The sequence below is a fragment of the Oryza brachyantha genome, chromosome 8 (assembly GCF_000231095.2).
Source record: "Oryza brachyantha chromosome 8, ObraRS2, whole genome shotgun sequence".
NCBI classification, from domain to species: Eukaryota; Viridiplantae; Streptophyta; class Magnoliopsida; order Poales; family Poaceae; genus Oryza; species Oryza brachyantha.
Genome location: NC_023170.2, coordinates 17,166,580 through 17,182,248, shown reverse-complemented (window position 1 = coordinate 17,182,248; position 15,669 = coordinate 17,166,580). Strand labels below are relative to the sequence as shown.

The window sequence follows — 15,669 nt, the reverse complement described above, 5'->3', positions numbered from 1 at the left end:
CAGCAGCAACAAACCTACCACCACCAGCAGCAGCAGCAACAACAAAACCAGGCTCAACTCAACCTGAGGATGCAAGGGCCAATGGATGCTTCCACCCATGGCCAAATTGATGATGGTGGGTCTGGAAGCGCTGGCAATTGATCCCTGATGATCAATTAGCATCTGAGGAGATTTCTCTCCTTGTAACTGTTGGTTAGATATCAAGATCTAACCAAGTGTCTTTATTCATTCCTAGCCTATAGGGTTTAAACAAACTTATTACCTATAGGGGTTTTAAAGCTGCTTAGGTTATTCAGTCATACATTGGAACTGTGTTGTCTCCATTTTGGAGGATGTTATTTTGTTTAAGTTTGCTCATGTTATTCTGTTGGGATGGTGGAACTATTATTATTATCTCTGTGTTGGAGGATGTTATTTTGTTTAAGCTTTTTCTGTTGGTTAATATACTGGTAACCAATCCGGTGAAAATAGGAGATGGCAGTTGAGATGGGCCCACCCAATCCCAACGTCATTCAAAGGGAGAACAAGTTGCACGCACAGCCATTGCGTACTCTAATCCCATCACGTGCGATGATCAGACGCTCCCGTTCCTTTGTAACGTTCGCCCTCGATCTTCTCTGGCGCTATATTAAAGGGATGTGCGGTTCGTACCGGGTGACGACTCACGTACGACACTGTACTCTCAAAATATTTTCTACTCGATCCTTAGAGCGCGAGAAGGAGAGCGAAGGAAGGGCTTACCCTTCACGGTGGACTCCATTCCAGTTGCCGGTCAGTGCGGGTGGCGCCTAGAAGGTCGCCGGTATCCGCACATCTCCGCCAGGCGTACCACTACATCTACTACAAGCCAATCAACCGCCCTAATGGTGTCATCATATACCGGTCAGTATAATTTCCGCATAATGATTCTATGATCATATATGGGCTTAGGCTGAGATTAATGCATAGATTAACATTTCTACTGATCTTTGTAAGATAGTTAAGGTATCTCATAGTGCTGATCATTCGGTATAGGTATCCCAAATCCCAATTGTTACTAGCAATACCTCTACCTCATAGTACCTACAGGGAAATTGTCTTTTCCCTTGTGTTTGCCACTTGTAGGGATGCAAATGGGTCAGCCCACAAGTACCAATTTACAAGCCATGTACACTAGTTCATTTGATTTATAATTCACATCTAATATGAACTTGAAAGTGCAAGAAAGATATCACTTTTAGTAGAATAATGTGGGTTGTGGGGTAGCCATGAGTAGATTCATTCCTACTCCCCCTTATTTTATAGTTAACACATCATTTTCAGTAGGCAACCCTTGATAATTACTTAGAGCAACTACTATGTCAACCATGAGCCAAGGCGTACGGGGCATGGGTTTGCCCCTGCCCACAAAAATATGAATAAAAACCATATTGCACATTCCTAATTCGCATGGAACTTGAATTACTTAACTAGAATATAACACATCGATGGCTGACATGGAGTGTGGATTCTTTGAATAGAACAAGAAACATAAAATTCACAGACAAACAACACGTCAAATAAAAGTGTCCTTAACACAAAGAATATTTTTTCTTAGGTATTTGGCCACTAGTCTCTCCCCACAAGTCCATTTAGGAAGCATGCGGCTAAAACTACTAAAAGTGTTTGTGTGATTTCTCGTGCCCCAGGGACAACCATAATAGCAATCACATTTGTTCAATCTTACATTAAATCCCCCCACACATGCACACAATGTTGTTCAGTGATAATTTTTTTATGACAACTGTCCAGTCATAATTGCTCCCAAAGGGTGCTTGCTACATGAAAAAAAGAGTACAAACCATAACTACCAAATCAGGAAGTGTTTGCCTAGTAGTCTAAGGCCCACCTTGTGCTAGTGACTACTCTGGTCCCGATGGCCACCTCTACACTGGTAACTAGGGCTGTCAACGAGCCAAGCTCGAGCAAGCCAACCTATCTAGGCTCGAGCTCGACACAAGCTCGAGTCGAGCTTGAATCGAGCCTACGAAACCTTCAAGCTCTTAGGTAGGCTTGGCTCAAGCTCGGTTAGGCTCGCGAGCTCGGCTCGAGCTCGAATTGAGTATATGATATAGTTATTTTGATGATATTTTTTTAATAAAAACAATAATTTTAAGTCAATCATATTAAATAAATTGTAAATAAGATTTAAAATCAATATATAATACCAATACAAATTAATTTATCATTTAAAGATATAATATTTTATTCTTAGTATACTATCTTATCAAATAAAAATAACATGTATATGTAAGCTCGTGAGAAGCTCAAGTTCGTCTCGAAAAAACTCACAAGCTTTGGATCAGGGTCAGGCTCGGCTCGTTAAGAGCTCGAGCAGCTCATGAGCTTCGAGCTTTTTTTGATAGCCCCTACTAGTAACCACTCTGGTCTTGGTGGCAACTTGCCCTTCTCAACCTACAAACCACCAAGGGTCCTCCGTCTTTAGGGAGGTATCAGGCATGTGACTCAACTATTCCAAGTGCTTCATGGTGCCAATCTAGTTCTCTAATTCTAATATTACAGTGATTACCGGAAGCTACCCTACGAGTTGGGCATTTTCCTCTTATAAGTACCTGGTCCTGCCACTCGGTGTTAGAAAATTAAGTAAGGAGGACATGCAACTGATTGTGGCCAAAGTTGTGTGATGACTGCTTGGTTGGGAGTCCCAATGACTAAACCCTAATTCATTGTATACTCTCGTCTATTATAATATTCCTTATGATGTCTTAGAACCACCGTTGGGCTATCAAAGCCATTCATAAAACCAAGGGAGGATTCCTTTCAAAGGATCATGCCAGTGCGAAGGGTGGGCATTGCCACATTGTTTGGTCAAAGGTATGTGCTCCAAAGCTTTACAACATCCTAGGAATGTAAAATATATATATGTTGGAAGATGCACTGTGAAACATATGACCATGGAATCAAAGGAACTCCATAAAAGCTTATCTTACATAGGCATGTATTAGTTCTTCAATATCTTGATCAATTCTATCTCAATGACAACAATCACAACTTGTTCTAAAAATATAGTTAACTCGAAGATGTGGAGATCAAATCTACATCTACTTTTATTCGATTGATCCTTCGACTCCATCAGTTGAAAAAAAAACTAGTGTCTAATGTGCTGAAAAATAGGTAGTGGCCCTTATTTTATTGTTAACATAATTTCCAGTGAGAAACCCTTGATAATTTCTTAGAGCAACTAGAACATATACCTATCAAAAAGAATTGTACAAAATACAAAGAATATTCTTGCTCAACTTATTTAGTCTCATGTCCTTCCTCACAAGTCCATTTAGAAAAAAACACTTTGAACACGACTTAAGGTGGTTGTGTGATTTTTCATGCCCTGGGGATAGGGAAGACTACATTTTTTTAATCTTACTTTGAATTTTTACCATAGCGTTGTCTAGTGATAATATACCCACAAAGGATGCTTGCTACATGGGAACAAGAGTTCAGAAGGTATGTACCAAATCAAGGAGAGTGCTTGATGAGTGGTCTGGGGTGCGCATTGCGCTGATGACCACTCTGTCTTGGTGGCCACCTCCACATCGTTGATAACTCCGGTCTCAATGGTCATTCTCCCTTCTCAGCATGTGAATCACCAAGGAGATCCTCCATCTTCAGCGAGATATCAAGTCTGGGTGTCAACTGCTCAAAGTGATAAATGGTGCCGACATGATTCAAAGGTTGCAGCTCCCCTACGAGATGGCACATTTCCCTTCTAAGTACATGGGCCTTCAACTTGATGTAAGAAAATCGAGGAAGGAGGGCACACAACTGACTATGGACAAAGTTGCCAGATTACTACTTGGCTAGGAGTCCCAATAACTAAACCCAACAAGGAGATTTATCTATATTTAGTTTGTGGTCTCCTCTATTATGATATTCCTATTGATTACCCTATAACCACCAATGAGCTATCAAAGCCATTGAAAAAAAATCATGAGAGAATTCCTTTGGAAAGTAAGAAGAGGATTCCTTTGGAAATAGTTCATGTCAATGCAAAGGGTGGTCATTGCCACATTGCTTGGTCGGAGGTTTGTGTTCTTAAGCATTACTATGGTAAATGAATAGAAAATATATAGCTATTGGGAGATGTGTTGTGGATCAGATTGCTCTGGCATTAGAGAAACTCCTAAAATCATGGTATGGGGTGTATCTTCCATCTACTGTGGACATGTAGTAGTTCTTCAAGATCTCCATTCAATTCTAGCTCAATGAGGACAAAAGTAACTTGTTCTGGAAAGAGAAGAGGCTAGAAGGTGTAGGGATCGAGTCCCTTTCAGCTACATTGATCCAATTGATCTCCAAGTCCATCCTTGGAAATGACTAATGTTTAATGCACTACAAAATAGTCAGTGGCCCTTATTTTGTAACGAACACATAATTTTTAGTAGGCAACCCTTGATAGTTCCTTAGAGCAACTAGTACATACATGTGTCATATAAAAATGTGTAATTAGCACAAAGAACATTATTACTCAAGTTATTTGGTCGCCTATGTTTCCCCACATGTCCATTTAGGATTTACACATCAAACTACTAAAGGTGGTTGTGTGACTTTGCATGGCCCTGGGAAAGGGAAGAGCAAACTAGCAATCACATTTGTTCAATCTTACTTTGGATTTTTCCCACAGTGTTGTCCAATGACAATATCCCCCCAAAGGGATGCTTACTATCCTTCTGTTCCATATTATAAGACTTTATTGTCTTGCCTAGATTCATATGTGTGCTAATAAATCTGGACACATATACAAAATATATACATTGATACATGAATGAATTTAGACAAACTCGGAAAGTCTTATAATATGAAACAAAGAGAGTACATGGGAACAAGAGTTCAGAAGGCAACTACCAAATCAAGGAAGTATTTGCTAAGTGGTTTGAGGCCCACCCTGCTTTGGTGAGTGATGACCACTCTTGTCCTAGCGGCCACCGCCATGCCAAGGACCACTCCGCTCCCATTGGACACACTCTATTCTCAAGGAACTAATCATCAAGGAGATCCTCTTAATCTTCAATGAGGTATTGGGCATGTGAGTTAACTACTCCAAACACTCCATGGTGCCAATCTAGTGTTCTTATGCTAAGGTTGGAAATCCCCTATGAGTTGGAACATTTCTTTTGTAAGTACCTCGGTCCTCCATTCAATGTCTGAAAATCAAGGAGAACGTGCAATCGATTGTGGACAAAGTTGCAACATAACTACTTGGCTTGGAATCCTAACAACTAAACCCAATAGGGAGATTATATCTAATTTAGTTTCTACTATCCTCTATTATGATATTCAGGATGATTACCCTAGAACCACAAATGGGCTATCAAAGCCATTGACAAAATTAGGATTTATTTCCTTTGAAAAGTAAGGATAGGATTCCTTTGGAACAATCGTGCTAGTGTAGAGGGTAGACATTGCCATATTACTTGGTCAAAGATACATGCTCCTAAGCATTACAACGGTCTAGGAATACAAAATCTATATCTATTAGGAGATATGATGTGGATTAGATTGCTTTGGTATCAAAGGAAACCCTAGAAATCATCGCATAGGTTGCATCTTCCATCTGCCCTAGGAGTATAGTAATTCTTCAATATCTCAAGTTCAATTCTATCTCAATGATGTCAAAAAGAGCTTGTTCTAGGAAAACAAGTGGCTAGAAGGTGTCGAGATCAAGTCCCTTTCCGCTATCTTGATCCATTGGAAATGACTAGTGTCAAACGTGTTGCAAAATAGGCAATGACCCATATTTTACAGCCAACACGTCACTTCCACTAGGCTACCCTTTTTAGTTTCTAAGAGCAATAAGTACATAAACATATCAAATAAAAAATGTGTACTTAACACAAAGAACATTCTTGCTCAGGTTATTCGGTCATATATATCTCCTCATAGATCCATTTAGGAAGAACACTGCGAACACTAGTGAAGGTAGTTGTGTGATTTCTCAAGCCCTAGGGATAGGGAATACCATATTAGCAATCACATTTGTTCAATCTTACTTTGATTTTTTCCCATAATGTTGTCCAGTGATAATTGCCCCCCCCCCCTCCCCAAGGGATGTTGGTTGCATGGGAACAAGAGTTCAGAAGATAACTACCAAATTAGGGAAATTGTTTGTCGAATGATCTGAGGCCTTCGTTGTGTTGGTGAACATTCTAGTCCTGGTAGCCACCTCCGTAGCACCGATCACTCCTATAACAATGGCCGCCCTCCCTTCTCAACTTGCAAACCACTAAGGAGATCCCCTTGATCTTCAGCGAGAGGTATCATGCCTACGAGTCAACTACTCCAAGTGCTCTGATTCTAAGGTTGGAGCTCCCCTATGAGTTAGCATATTTCCCTTGTAAATACCTGGGCCTTCTACTCAGTGTCAGAAAATTGAAGGTGGACATGGAACCGATTGTGGACAAAGTTCCTAGGAATCCCAAGAACTAAACCTAGCATGGAGATTAGCCTTGATTTAGTTTGTGCTCTCCTCTATTATCATATTCCTGATGGTTTCCCTAGAATCATCAATGGGCTATCAAAGCCATTGACAAAATCAGGAGATGATTTCTTTGGAGAGATCTTGCCAGTACGGAGGGTAAGCATTTCCACATAGCTTAGTTGAAGGTACGTGCTCCTAAGTATTACACTGACCTAGGAATACGAAATCTATGTATGTTGGTTGATGTGTTTTGGATCAAATTACTCTGGCATCAGAAGAAATCCTAGAAATCATGGTATAGCTACATCTTCCATCTACGTAGGCAAATAGTAGTTCTTTGAGATATTGGTTCAATTATAGCTCAATGACAATAAAGAACCTATACTAGGAAGACAAGTGGTCAGAAGGTGTGGGAATCAAGTTCCTTGTGGCTACTTTGATCCAATTGATCCCCAAGTCCATCCATTAGAAACGACTAGTGTCGAACGCACCACAAAATATGCAGTGGATCCACGAAATCCGGGGAGGGTTGGGTCTGTTGGACCTGCTAGATACTTGTTGCTCTAGGAAATACTAAGCACGGCCAAACTCCATTCACAAGGAAAAAATGTCGTTTGGTGGAGACAAGAAGCCTCGTGAGTTGCTATTCTTCAAGATCGTCTTACAACCAGTTCTTTATCAATTGTGAGTTTTTTTATGGTGGCAAACTCATCTGGTGTCCTATGCACCTCCTTGATGCAAATACCTCTCTTGTTTGGTACTACATCAGCGTTGTTGGACCATAGACAAACTGCAACATTGAGAATCACATACTCTTGGTATTGCCTTTTCTGTGACCAACAAGTGAAGACCATCAACTATCTTGTATCATAATTGCCTGAGGTCAATCAGGTATGACAAGAGCTCAATGCTCTTAAAACCCTAGTTTGCTTCCCCTTGAACATGCCTACTACAAGGAAAAAGATTATGCTCTCCCAACATAGAGGTTTTGACATACTAGTTATCTCTTGGTTGTATGGATTCTCTGTAGTGAGTGTAACAACAAGGTCTTCAGCCAGAAGAGTATATACTAGGGGCAACTAATGACGACAATATGCAAATAGTCCAGGCTCTGGGCTTTGGGTGACATCTGTATACCGCTACCAATGATCTAGCCCCCCTTCCCTAGGTTATTTTTTCTCGGTTTCACATGTGTAACATGAGATATTGCCTTATGTAATTATGGGGGTATTCGTCGATTATTGCGTCTTGGAAGGATGTAAACTAATTTGAAACTCTTCTCTTAATGCAATGATATGCAAGTATTTTGTGTATTCCCATAATAAAAAGGTTATTTGGTTGGACATTAGAATTTTTTTTGAGCAAGCCGTAGCTTCATATATTAGATATTAATGGCTTCACAATCAGCCATTACAAGCTCAGATAAACTAGGATTGGACGTTAGAATTATGATTTCCATTCTAGACGATGTTGATCGGTTCAAGGTTGCTCAGGTTATTTGATCAAACTCAGAAAGACTCCATTTTGGAGGATGTTGTTTTGTTTTGGGCATTTTGTTGTCTTTCTAAGTTTTTTCCCCAGTCTTTGTGAGGTAGTGAGGTATATAGGTGTCTCGTGGTGCTAATCATGAGGTATATACTCTTATTAGATGTATTATACCTCTTGATTGACACTGAAAGTACCTTTATATCACAATGTCTCTCAAGGACCCAAAAGCTGCATTTTCCTAAGGCTTGCCCAGAGGACCAGCAGCAATTAACAGTCCATTTGTTCCTACTGCTCCTGATTTTACACGTAACACATTATATTCATTATATGCAACCCTTGTCAGTTCAGTCAACTAATAAAATTGTGTACACAAAGAACAAACTTGCCCACAACCTGCAGCCGAAAATAATGGTCCCTCTAGATGTACTGTATGGTAAAGCATTTGCTTCACCATCCTCTTGCAAAGATGTGGAAAACCAGAAGAGGATGTATGCCTATGGTTTCACTCATCATCAAGACCTGGAATGTACAATAGGTTGACGTCGAAAACAACTGGGCTGCTTGGAGGCACTCTTGGCCTTCCAGGAGCTGAAGTAAGGCCCTTCGGAAATGCTAACTGCTCAGACCAAGAAAAGCAAGAAAACAAAATCATCAACCTCATTTCAAATATCTGTACTAAGAAGCAGCAAAGGGAAAACAATGCCACACTATTGGCTGCAATTGTCTGGCCTAAAATTTACAATGCCTTTCATCTTCTCTTTTGCCTCATTTTTTGATGGGTCGGCTAGAAGGTCAACCAAATTCATTAAGATTGAAGAATATACAGTGTCTTCGGTCTCAATTTTCTCTTGGCATTGGGAGTTTAGGCTACTTACCGGGCCAGGTATGTATAATCGGCGTAGTCCTCCAACCTTCATCGACAATATCCCTTCATCAAGTCCCTGTATCACCTAATGTTTGCCAGGCAAATGGATGAGAGAAAATTGTTGTTTTAAAACATTTTAGTTAGGAGCGCATAATGCTTTTCGAAGAGCAGATCAGTTACTGGCAGTATCCTCTCGGATTTCAGTTTTTGAATTCAAGATTTTAGATATTTGTAGCTGGTTGCCTGGTTAACAATGGCAACAGCCTGATTTCCGTTTTTTATTTCACAATTTTAGATTCAAATCATGGACAATGTGTAATTGAATATAAAATAAAATAGGCAAAATTTGCTATAGGGCATCGGAAAAACGTGCAATTTATCGGTGGGCACCGTAAGATCACGAATTTGCTATAGGACACCACAAAAATGTGGTAATTAGCCAGTAGACACTCCGGCCATTATTTTATTAATTTTGGAGTCTAAAATTTTTAAAATGGCGAGATTGCCCTCGGTAGCCTGGTCGTTGCCGCCATCACCACAGCTGGGTCGCCACCGCCGTCGCCTGCTCAGTCACCCTGTAGTCTAGGGTTCGGGTGTGGTGCGGCGTCGAGACCAACTGAGTCTTGTTTGACCAAACCCAGTCGGTATAACGGGTTGGCCACCGAGGACAATCTCATCATTTTTAAAATCTTTGACTCTGAAATTAATAAAATAATGGTCAAAGTGTCTACCAGCTAATTACCACATTTCTATGGTGCCCTGCAGCAAATTTATGATCTTACGGTGTCCACCAGCTAATTACACGTTTTTTCGATGCCCTACAGCAAATTTTGCCAATAAAATAATGTACCATACATATTGTTACAAGAAAACTGTAGTACACATTAATAAATTAGTGTATCATACACTTTTCTTGCGGCAATTTACACATTAGCCACTCCAAGCGTTTAGATTCGAAACACAAAACAGGATGTTTTCAGCTTGTTACCATTACCAGTTTTTGAATGAAAAAGTTTGGATTCAACCTTGGTCCAGTAAAAATTAGTGAGCAGACAGGTATTTTCTTTTGCAACTATAATATTTAAAACCTTGGTCTGTACACTTCTATTTTAAATTTTAAATATTGATTTGAACTGGACCAGTATGCATGTAACCAATCATTGGTTTAGGATCTGTAACCGACTTTGACCCCTCATAGACAGGTATGACAAACATATGAATTGTAGATGACTCTAAACAGTAGAGAAATAATGGTAGCTATTAGCTACAACTAAAAATTGTTTGTAATTGTGTTGCTCACATTTCAGAACAATCCTACCAAGTACCATAAAGGGAAAAAAAAAATACCTGTCCTGAGCCAACACGAAATATGTAGGGCTGACCCTTTTCTAGAGAACTGCATATAACACACACACAGAGCAAATCTGAGCTTGCAAATTGTTTTGACTAGCAACATCTTAAACTCGACTATATAGCACATGGTTAGTTTGATTCGAGATGAATGAAAACACCAAAAGTTGGATTCGCACCTGTCGAATATCTGTCCATTGGGTACCATGGCAACATAGTTTGCAGCAACCTAAATGGTGATCAAAGAGTGGCCATTATCAGGCCACTTGTTAATATATGTCTAGGAGAAAAAAAAATGTAGATTAAAAACATGATCATGAGCATCTATGCACAGAGTCATATGTGAACAATCAAATGAGCACCTGGAAACCAATGGGTGGACTTGGGCCTTCACCCACTCTGATATCCTTGTACTGAAGACCAGATTCTGTAGTTACCATGGGCACCTGTGCAGCAGGATGAATTGCTCAGATTAGCATGATTAATATTCACTAATATGGTTGCTAAACATGATCTTCATCACGCGACGCTCAAGCAGTTTTGAAATGTTCCTAAAGACGAATTGATAAGCTGGCAAGGTAGCATAACCGAGGCAAGAATTGCCGGAGAACTTAGAACAAAATCGATCAAAGTAAGTACATTTCCCAGTTCATTCTCGCAGTCGGCGTCGCAGAGCTTGGGCTTCTCCTCGGGAGGCAGACCGGCGGCGACGGCATTATCGAGCGCGGCCAGGCCGAGCCCGAGGGCCGACGCCCCCACCGCGACTCCAAGAAAGCTCCTCCGGGTGGAGCTGGAACAGAGCACGCCGGCGCCATCCCCTCCCGCCTCACCGGACCCCTCGCAGCTGCAGCGGCAGCAGCAGCAAGGCCGTGCCGCTGAACTCAGCGCCCTGCTACTGCTCCTGAACGCGCTGCCGTTCCGAAAAGGCCACGCTTTTGAGGAAGCGAACGGGCGGTGGACCGAGGTGAGGAGGAACGGCGACGCGGCGGCGGAGGAGGAAGCGGCTGCAGCCATGGCGAGAGGAAGGAGGGGGTGGGGGGAAGCAGGAGACGTGGCGGAGGAAGAAGACGAAGGGAGAGTGGATAGCGCGACGCATGCTTTGGCTTCGCGGCCTCCACCCACCACTCGCTGCGTCTCAAACTGAAACGAAATCTTCCGTGTGGTGGTCCACGTGTCACAGCAGGTTGCTCTGTATATATTGTTCTGTCTCAAGATCAGATCACCATCATATATTGTTCTGTCTCAAGATCAGATCGCCATCTGAGCTCTGAAGATGTGGCTGTCAATCAGAAATTCAGAACAGATACATTCTGTAGTTATGCTAGTGTTCACTGTGACTTTATGTGCCACTGGAACATTTTTACAATGGCAGCATGCCGAACCAGCCGGTTTCTCTACCCAAACTGTCGATTATACTCTACTTTTTTTATAACAACATATGTCAACTGTCAGGCAGCAGAAACATGATCAGAGAAAGTAAAAAACAGAGGGGAGACAGAAGTTTCTATATCACCATTTGTAGTTTTGTAGTGCGTCACAGATGACAGAACACAAATTCATGCTCAGAAGTCAGAAACAGTTGCCCATCCTCATCAGTCATCAGTAAAAAAGGCAAAAGAAACAATGAGACAAGAGCCAAAAAACAAAGCACCAAATTAAATCTTTTTTTCGTAGATTCAACTAATTTATCATGTAGTCAAGCTCTATTAATTAAGACATAAATTTGAGGAAAACTCTTCCTGTGATTAAGTGTTCTTGTTAACATAAGTTTTTGTAATTAATCAACTCGATTTTTTTAGGTTCTTTAAACCAAAAATCGACTTATTACTGTTAGCTGTGATTGACCCTGTGATCAATGGAGATCAAAGTTCATGCATGGATTTGTTACACAGATTTCTTCAGTTTCCCAGTCTACTGAAACAAGTGTAGACGCATGCAGCAAGAGTTTTTCAGACTGTGGTGCTTCCCGGAAGGCAGCAGCTGCATCCACTGTCACCATGCGGATACGGAAGCCACATGATTCAACAACGAACTTCATTGACCTGAAATTTTAACATTTTGATTATTATTAAAAACTTATTTTATAAATAAATTCTTAGAAAAATTTATTTCATGAATTAATCTTTTTAACCATTGTCATTGACGTCGTCATTGAATATATGCCAATATCGTTAGCGCCGTCCTTCAAGTCATTATATTATACTCATGTGACCGAAGGACGGCGCAAACGATATTGATGCCGTCCTATTGAACGATGGCGTTAATGATGTTGGCGCGATCAAAATAATTTATTAGTGCAATAAATTCTTTCAGATATCTATTTATAAAATAAGTTTTAAAATGATCAAAATGTTAAAATTGCAGCTTCATTGACCGCAACGGGATGGAAAAAAATATGAGTGTGACCTTTTAAGCTGTCCAAACACCGTTGATGTCACATAACAGTGTGCTACTTTGTTCTTTTCTTTGAAAAAAGAAGCTTACTTGAACCTTGGTGGTACAGATTACAGAATGATTAGCACATGAACACAGTACGGCAACAATTAGCTTTCTAACAGAACAAGAATAAAGAATGGATGGGACTTGATCTGAAATCCATCACTAACCTACCTTTGGCGAAACCATTGGTCGGTCTGATATATGACAACCTGCTCTCAGCTTGATTTTTTTAATAAAAAATGTTCGCATAACAAAAGCATTGATAAATGTCCAAGTGATGATACAATCACATGGAAAAAAGAAAAAAAATCAATAATTCAAACATGCGTTTTTCCGAGTCCAATTTGTTGACTTTCCACAGGTGAGAAGCTGCACCGGGTCAATGTTTTCTCCCCACAAGTTTGCTCTTCACTAGGTGCGCTGCGCTGCGCTCTCCTCTCCCTTTCCAATTCCATGGCCCCATGCACACAAAATCTCTCCACCAACTCATCTCGATATTTTTCTACTGCACACATGCGTCAACTGCTTAGCCAACACGGCAAAAAAATGCTTACAAATCAAACATCTCCAACTCTATATATATAGAGAGAGCAGAGAGCCAACCAAAGTGTCACAAAGCATTGCAGAATTCAGTTTGGTGTAGTTTTGCTTAACTCTGAATCTGTCTGAATTTCTTGATCATGGGATCGTCAAGAAGACGGGTTCTTGCGGTACTCGTGTTCGTCGTCGTGGCGATCATGGCGGCTGACGCGGCGAGGCCGTCGCCGGCGGAAGAGCGGCTCGTCGACTGCGGCGACGGGGGGTACGAGTCGATGGTGTACCCGGCGATGGTGGAGAAGGCGAAGGAGACGGTGGAGCTGTTGCTGGCGAGGTTGCCGGCCGGACCAAGCCCCAAGGGACCCGGCCATTAAGATGAGCAGAGCACCAGCCTCCTCACTGTGAATTGTGATTAGCACAATTTTTTTGTTCGTAATTTTCTTTTCTCAGAATGAAACAGAGGACAATTTCGTTTTTTTTAACCTGTATTATAGCGCTAAGGATACTGATGTATGACAGTTAATTCTTGATAGCTTACTGTACAGGTAACAATTTTTTGATACCAATACTGTCTTGTGTGTGTGGTGTAATTGAGAAGAAATACTGGGCAATGAATATGAAACACCCTTTCCATCGCCCCTCCTAGAGCATATCGAAATACCAGCCCTCCTAGAACTTATCGAAATTAGCCAGAGAAACAGTGGCAAGAAAAAGGGACAGGTTAATCCAAACACAAAAAAAGTGACAAGAAAGGGGACAGGTTAATCAAACATTAAAAAAATTTTAAAAATAGTGGCAATTGGCAAGAAAGGGGGCAGGTTAATCAAACATTAAAAAGTTTTAAAAATTAGTGACAAAAATTGCCCCCACGCAGGATCGAACTACGGACCTTCAGTTTACAAGACTGACGCTCTACCACTGAGCTATAGGGGCGATTTCTGCTAATAAAATATGCATTTTTAATTTAATGATATTTTCATTTCGTCTACAGGATGCACAACTTGTTGAATGAGATTACTTGATGGCTTGAATTGCGTAAAGACTTGTGCGTCTCTAAATTTAAAAATAAGAGGTATTGCATAGGTATACACAGTCAATACTCAAGCAATCAAAATGTAGCTTTCCACGGTTGGGGGGCTAACTAATGCGTTGTCTGCTGGAAACTTCTATAATTGTGTCCCAAATGATAGACTAATATTATCTTTATAAAAAAAAAAAGATGGAGCTAATTCCTTTGTATGTACTTCCTCCCGTGTCTATGTTTCTGGCTTTTTTACTGTCATAAAAAGTAACTTGAGATATCAATAATTTTAGTATAAAATTTTAGTAACTTAAAATACATTGTATATTAAGATATTAAATTTTTACATTGTAAAATATGGTATTTTTTAAAAAATGTTAAAAAAATCTCTTTTTTTCCATATGAATGTAATTAGATGAGCACTGCGATTATGCGTTTGCTTAATCTCCGGCCTCCGCCGCCGCCGCTCTGATCACAAATGTTTTGATTATCTCTGTCCAAGTTAAGTTCCAACTGACTTAACCTGATACGGACTCGGATTCGGACTCCGATTCAGATTTCCGCTCGAGCTTGCTCCTGATGATATATATTCAGAAGATGTCGCGGACGAGAGCTCAAGCAATTCGCAAGCGCATTGCCATCCATCCATCTGAGAGCATTGCGCTTGCTGAGACTTCGATCGATTAGCTTCTCCGCGGTGTTGTGGTGCAACCGGCCATGGCGTCCCTGTACGCTCCGCGCCTGACGAGGTGGCGCGTGGCGACGGTCGGCGGCGGCGTGACCGACTGCGTCGAGTACGACGGGGCGCCGCTCTTCTTTCGGCGCGAGGACTGCCGCCGCCTCGTCCCCGACGACGACGACGACACGCGCGAGTGCCTGGAGATCGGCGGGAAGGTGTTCCCGCTGATGGACGAGAGGATGGTGCCGGTGGTCGACGGCAGCAGCGGCGGCGCGCGCAAGGCGGTGCGGTGCGTGGAGTACGTGGAGGAGGACGGGTCAGCGGTGCTGCTGACGGTGAGGGAGGGGGAGGTGGCGGAGGTGGAGGGCGGCGAGGTGCGGGTGGTGGGGGGCGGCGGGTGGTACGGCGCAGAGCGGGACGGCGCAGCACGTGGTGGACGTGCAGGGCGCGCGGGCGGCGTACGTGCTGCTCGTCTCCGTCCGCCAGGAGCTCGCCCGCATCGTTCGCATCAAGAGGCTCAACTGATCAACTCATCCATCATTCTAAAATCCATCTCAAATTGTACATGGGCATCCATTATTACCAGCGATGTGATAGTTTTATCAATTGGTTATGTTTATGTATGAAAGAATCTTTTGTATTTGGATAGATTCTGTGTGAAATTTGCAAAAAGTTTTCTGCATTGATAAAACCCCTGTATTATTCTGGGTTCTGAATAATTTTGGAGAAACTTAACTACCAACTACGTATTGAAATTATTGCAGAATTTGCAATGTATTGGACGGTTTTTATATATCAAATACAAATATTTTTCGAGTTCTGTATACAAATATCAA

At 41.5% G+C, this 15,669-nt stretch overlaps 1 protein-coding gene and 1 non-coding gene across 2 annotated transcripts; both read right to left on the bottom strand.

Moving 5' to 3' along the window:
• Nucleotides 1-8,151: 8,151 nt before the first annotated feature.
• Nucleotides 8,152-11,262, bottom strand: LOC102717090 (peptidyl-prolyl cis-trans isomerase FKBP16-3, chloroplastic). The gene is made up of 6 exons (XM_006660281.3): nucleotides 10,797-11,262; nucleotides 10,520-10,603; nucleotides 10,337-10,386; nucleotides 10,155-10,203; nucleotides 8,818-8,892; nucleotides 8,152-8,558 (listed from the first exon to the last, which is right to left on the bottom strand). The coding sequence occupies exons 1-6, from the start codon at nucleotides 11,169-11,171 to the stop codon at nucleotides 8,445-8,447; spliced, it is 747 nt and encodes a 248-aa protein (XP_006660344.1). The 5' UTR covers nucleotides 11,172-11,262; the 3' UTR covers nucleotides 8,152-8,444.
• A 2,732-nt stretch (nucleotides 11,263-13,994) lies between these two features.
• Nucleotides 13,995-14,066, bottom strand: TRNAT-UGU. The gene has a single exon. It is a non-coding gene; the product is annotated as a tRNA-Thr (tRNA).
• Between the last annotated feature and the right edge of the window lie 1,603 nt (nucleotides 14,067-15,669).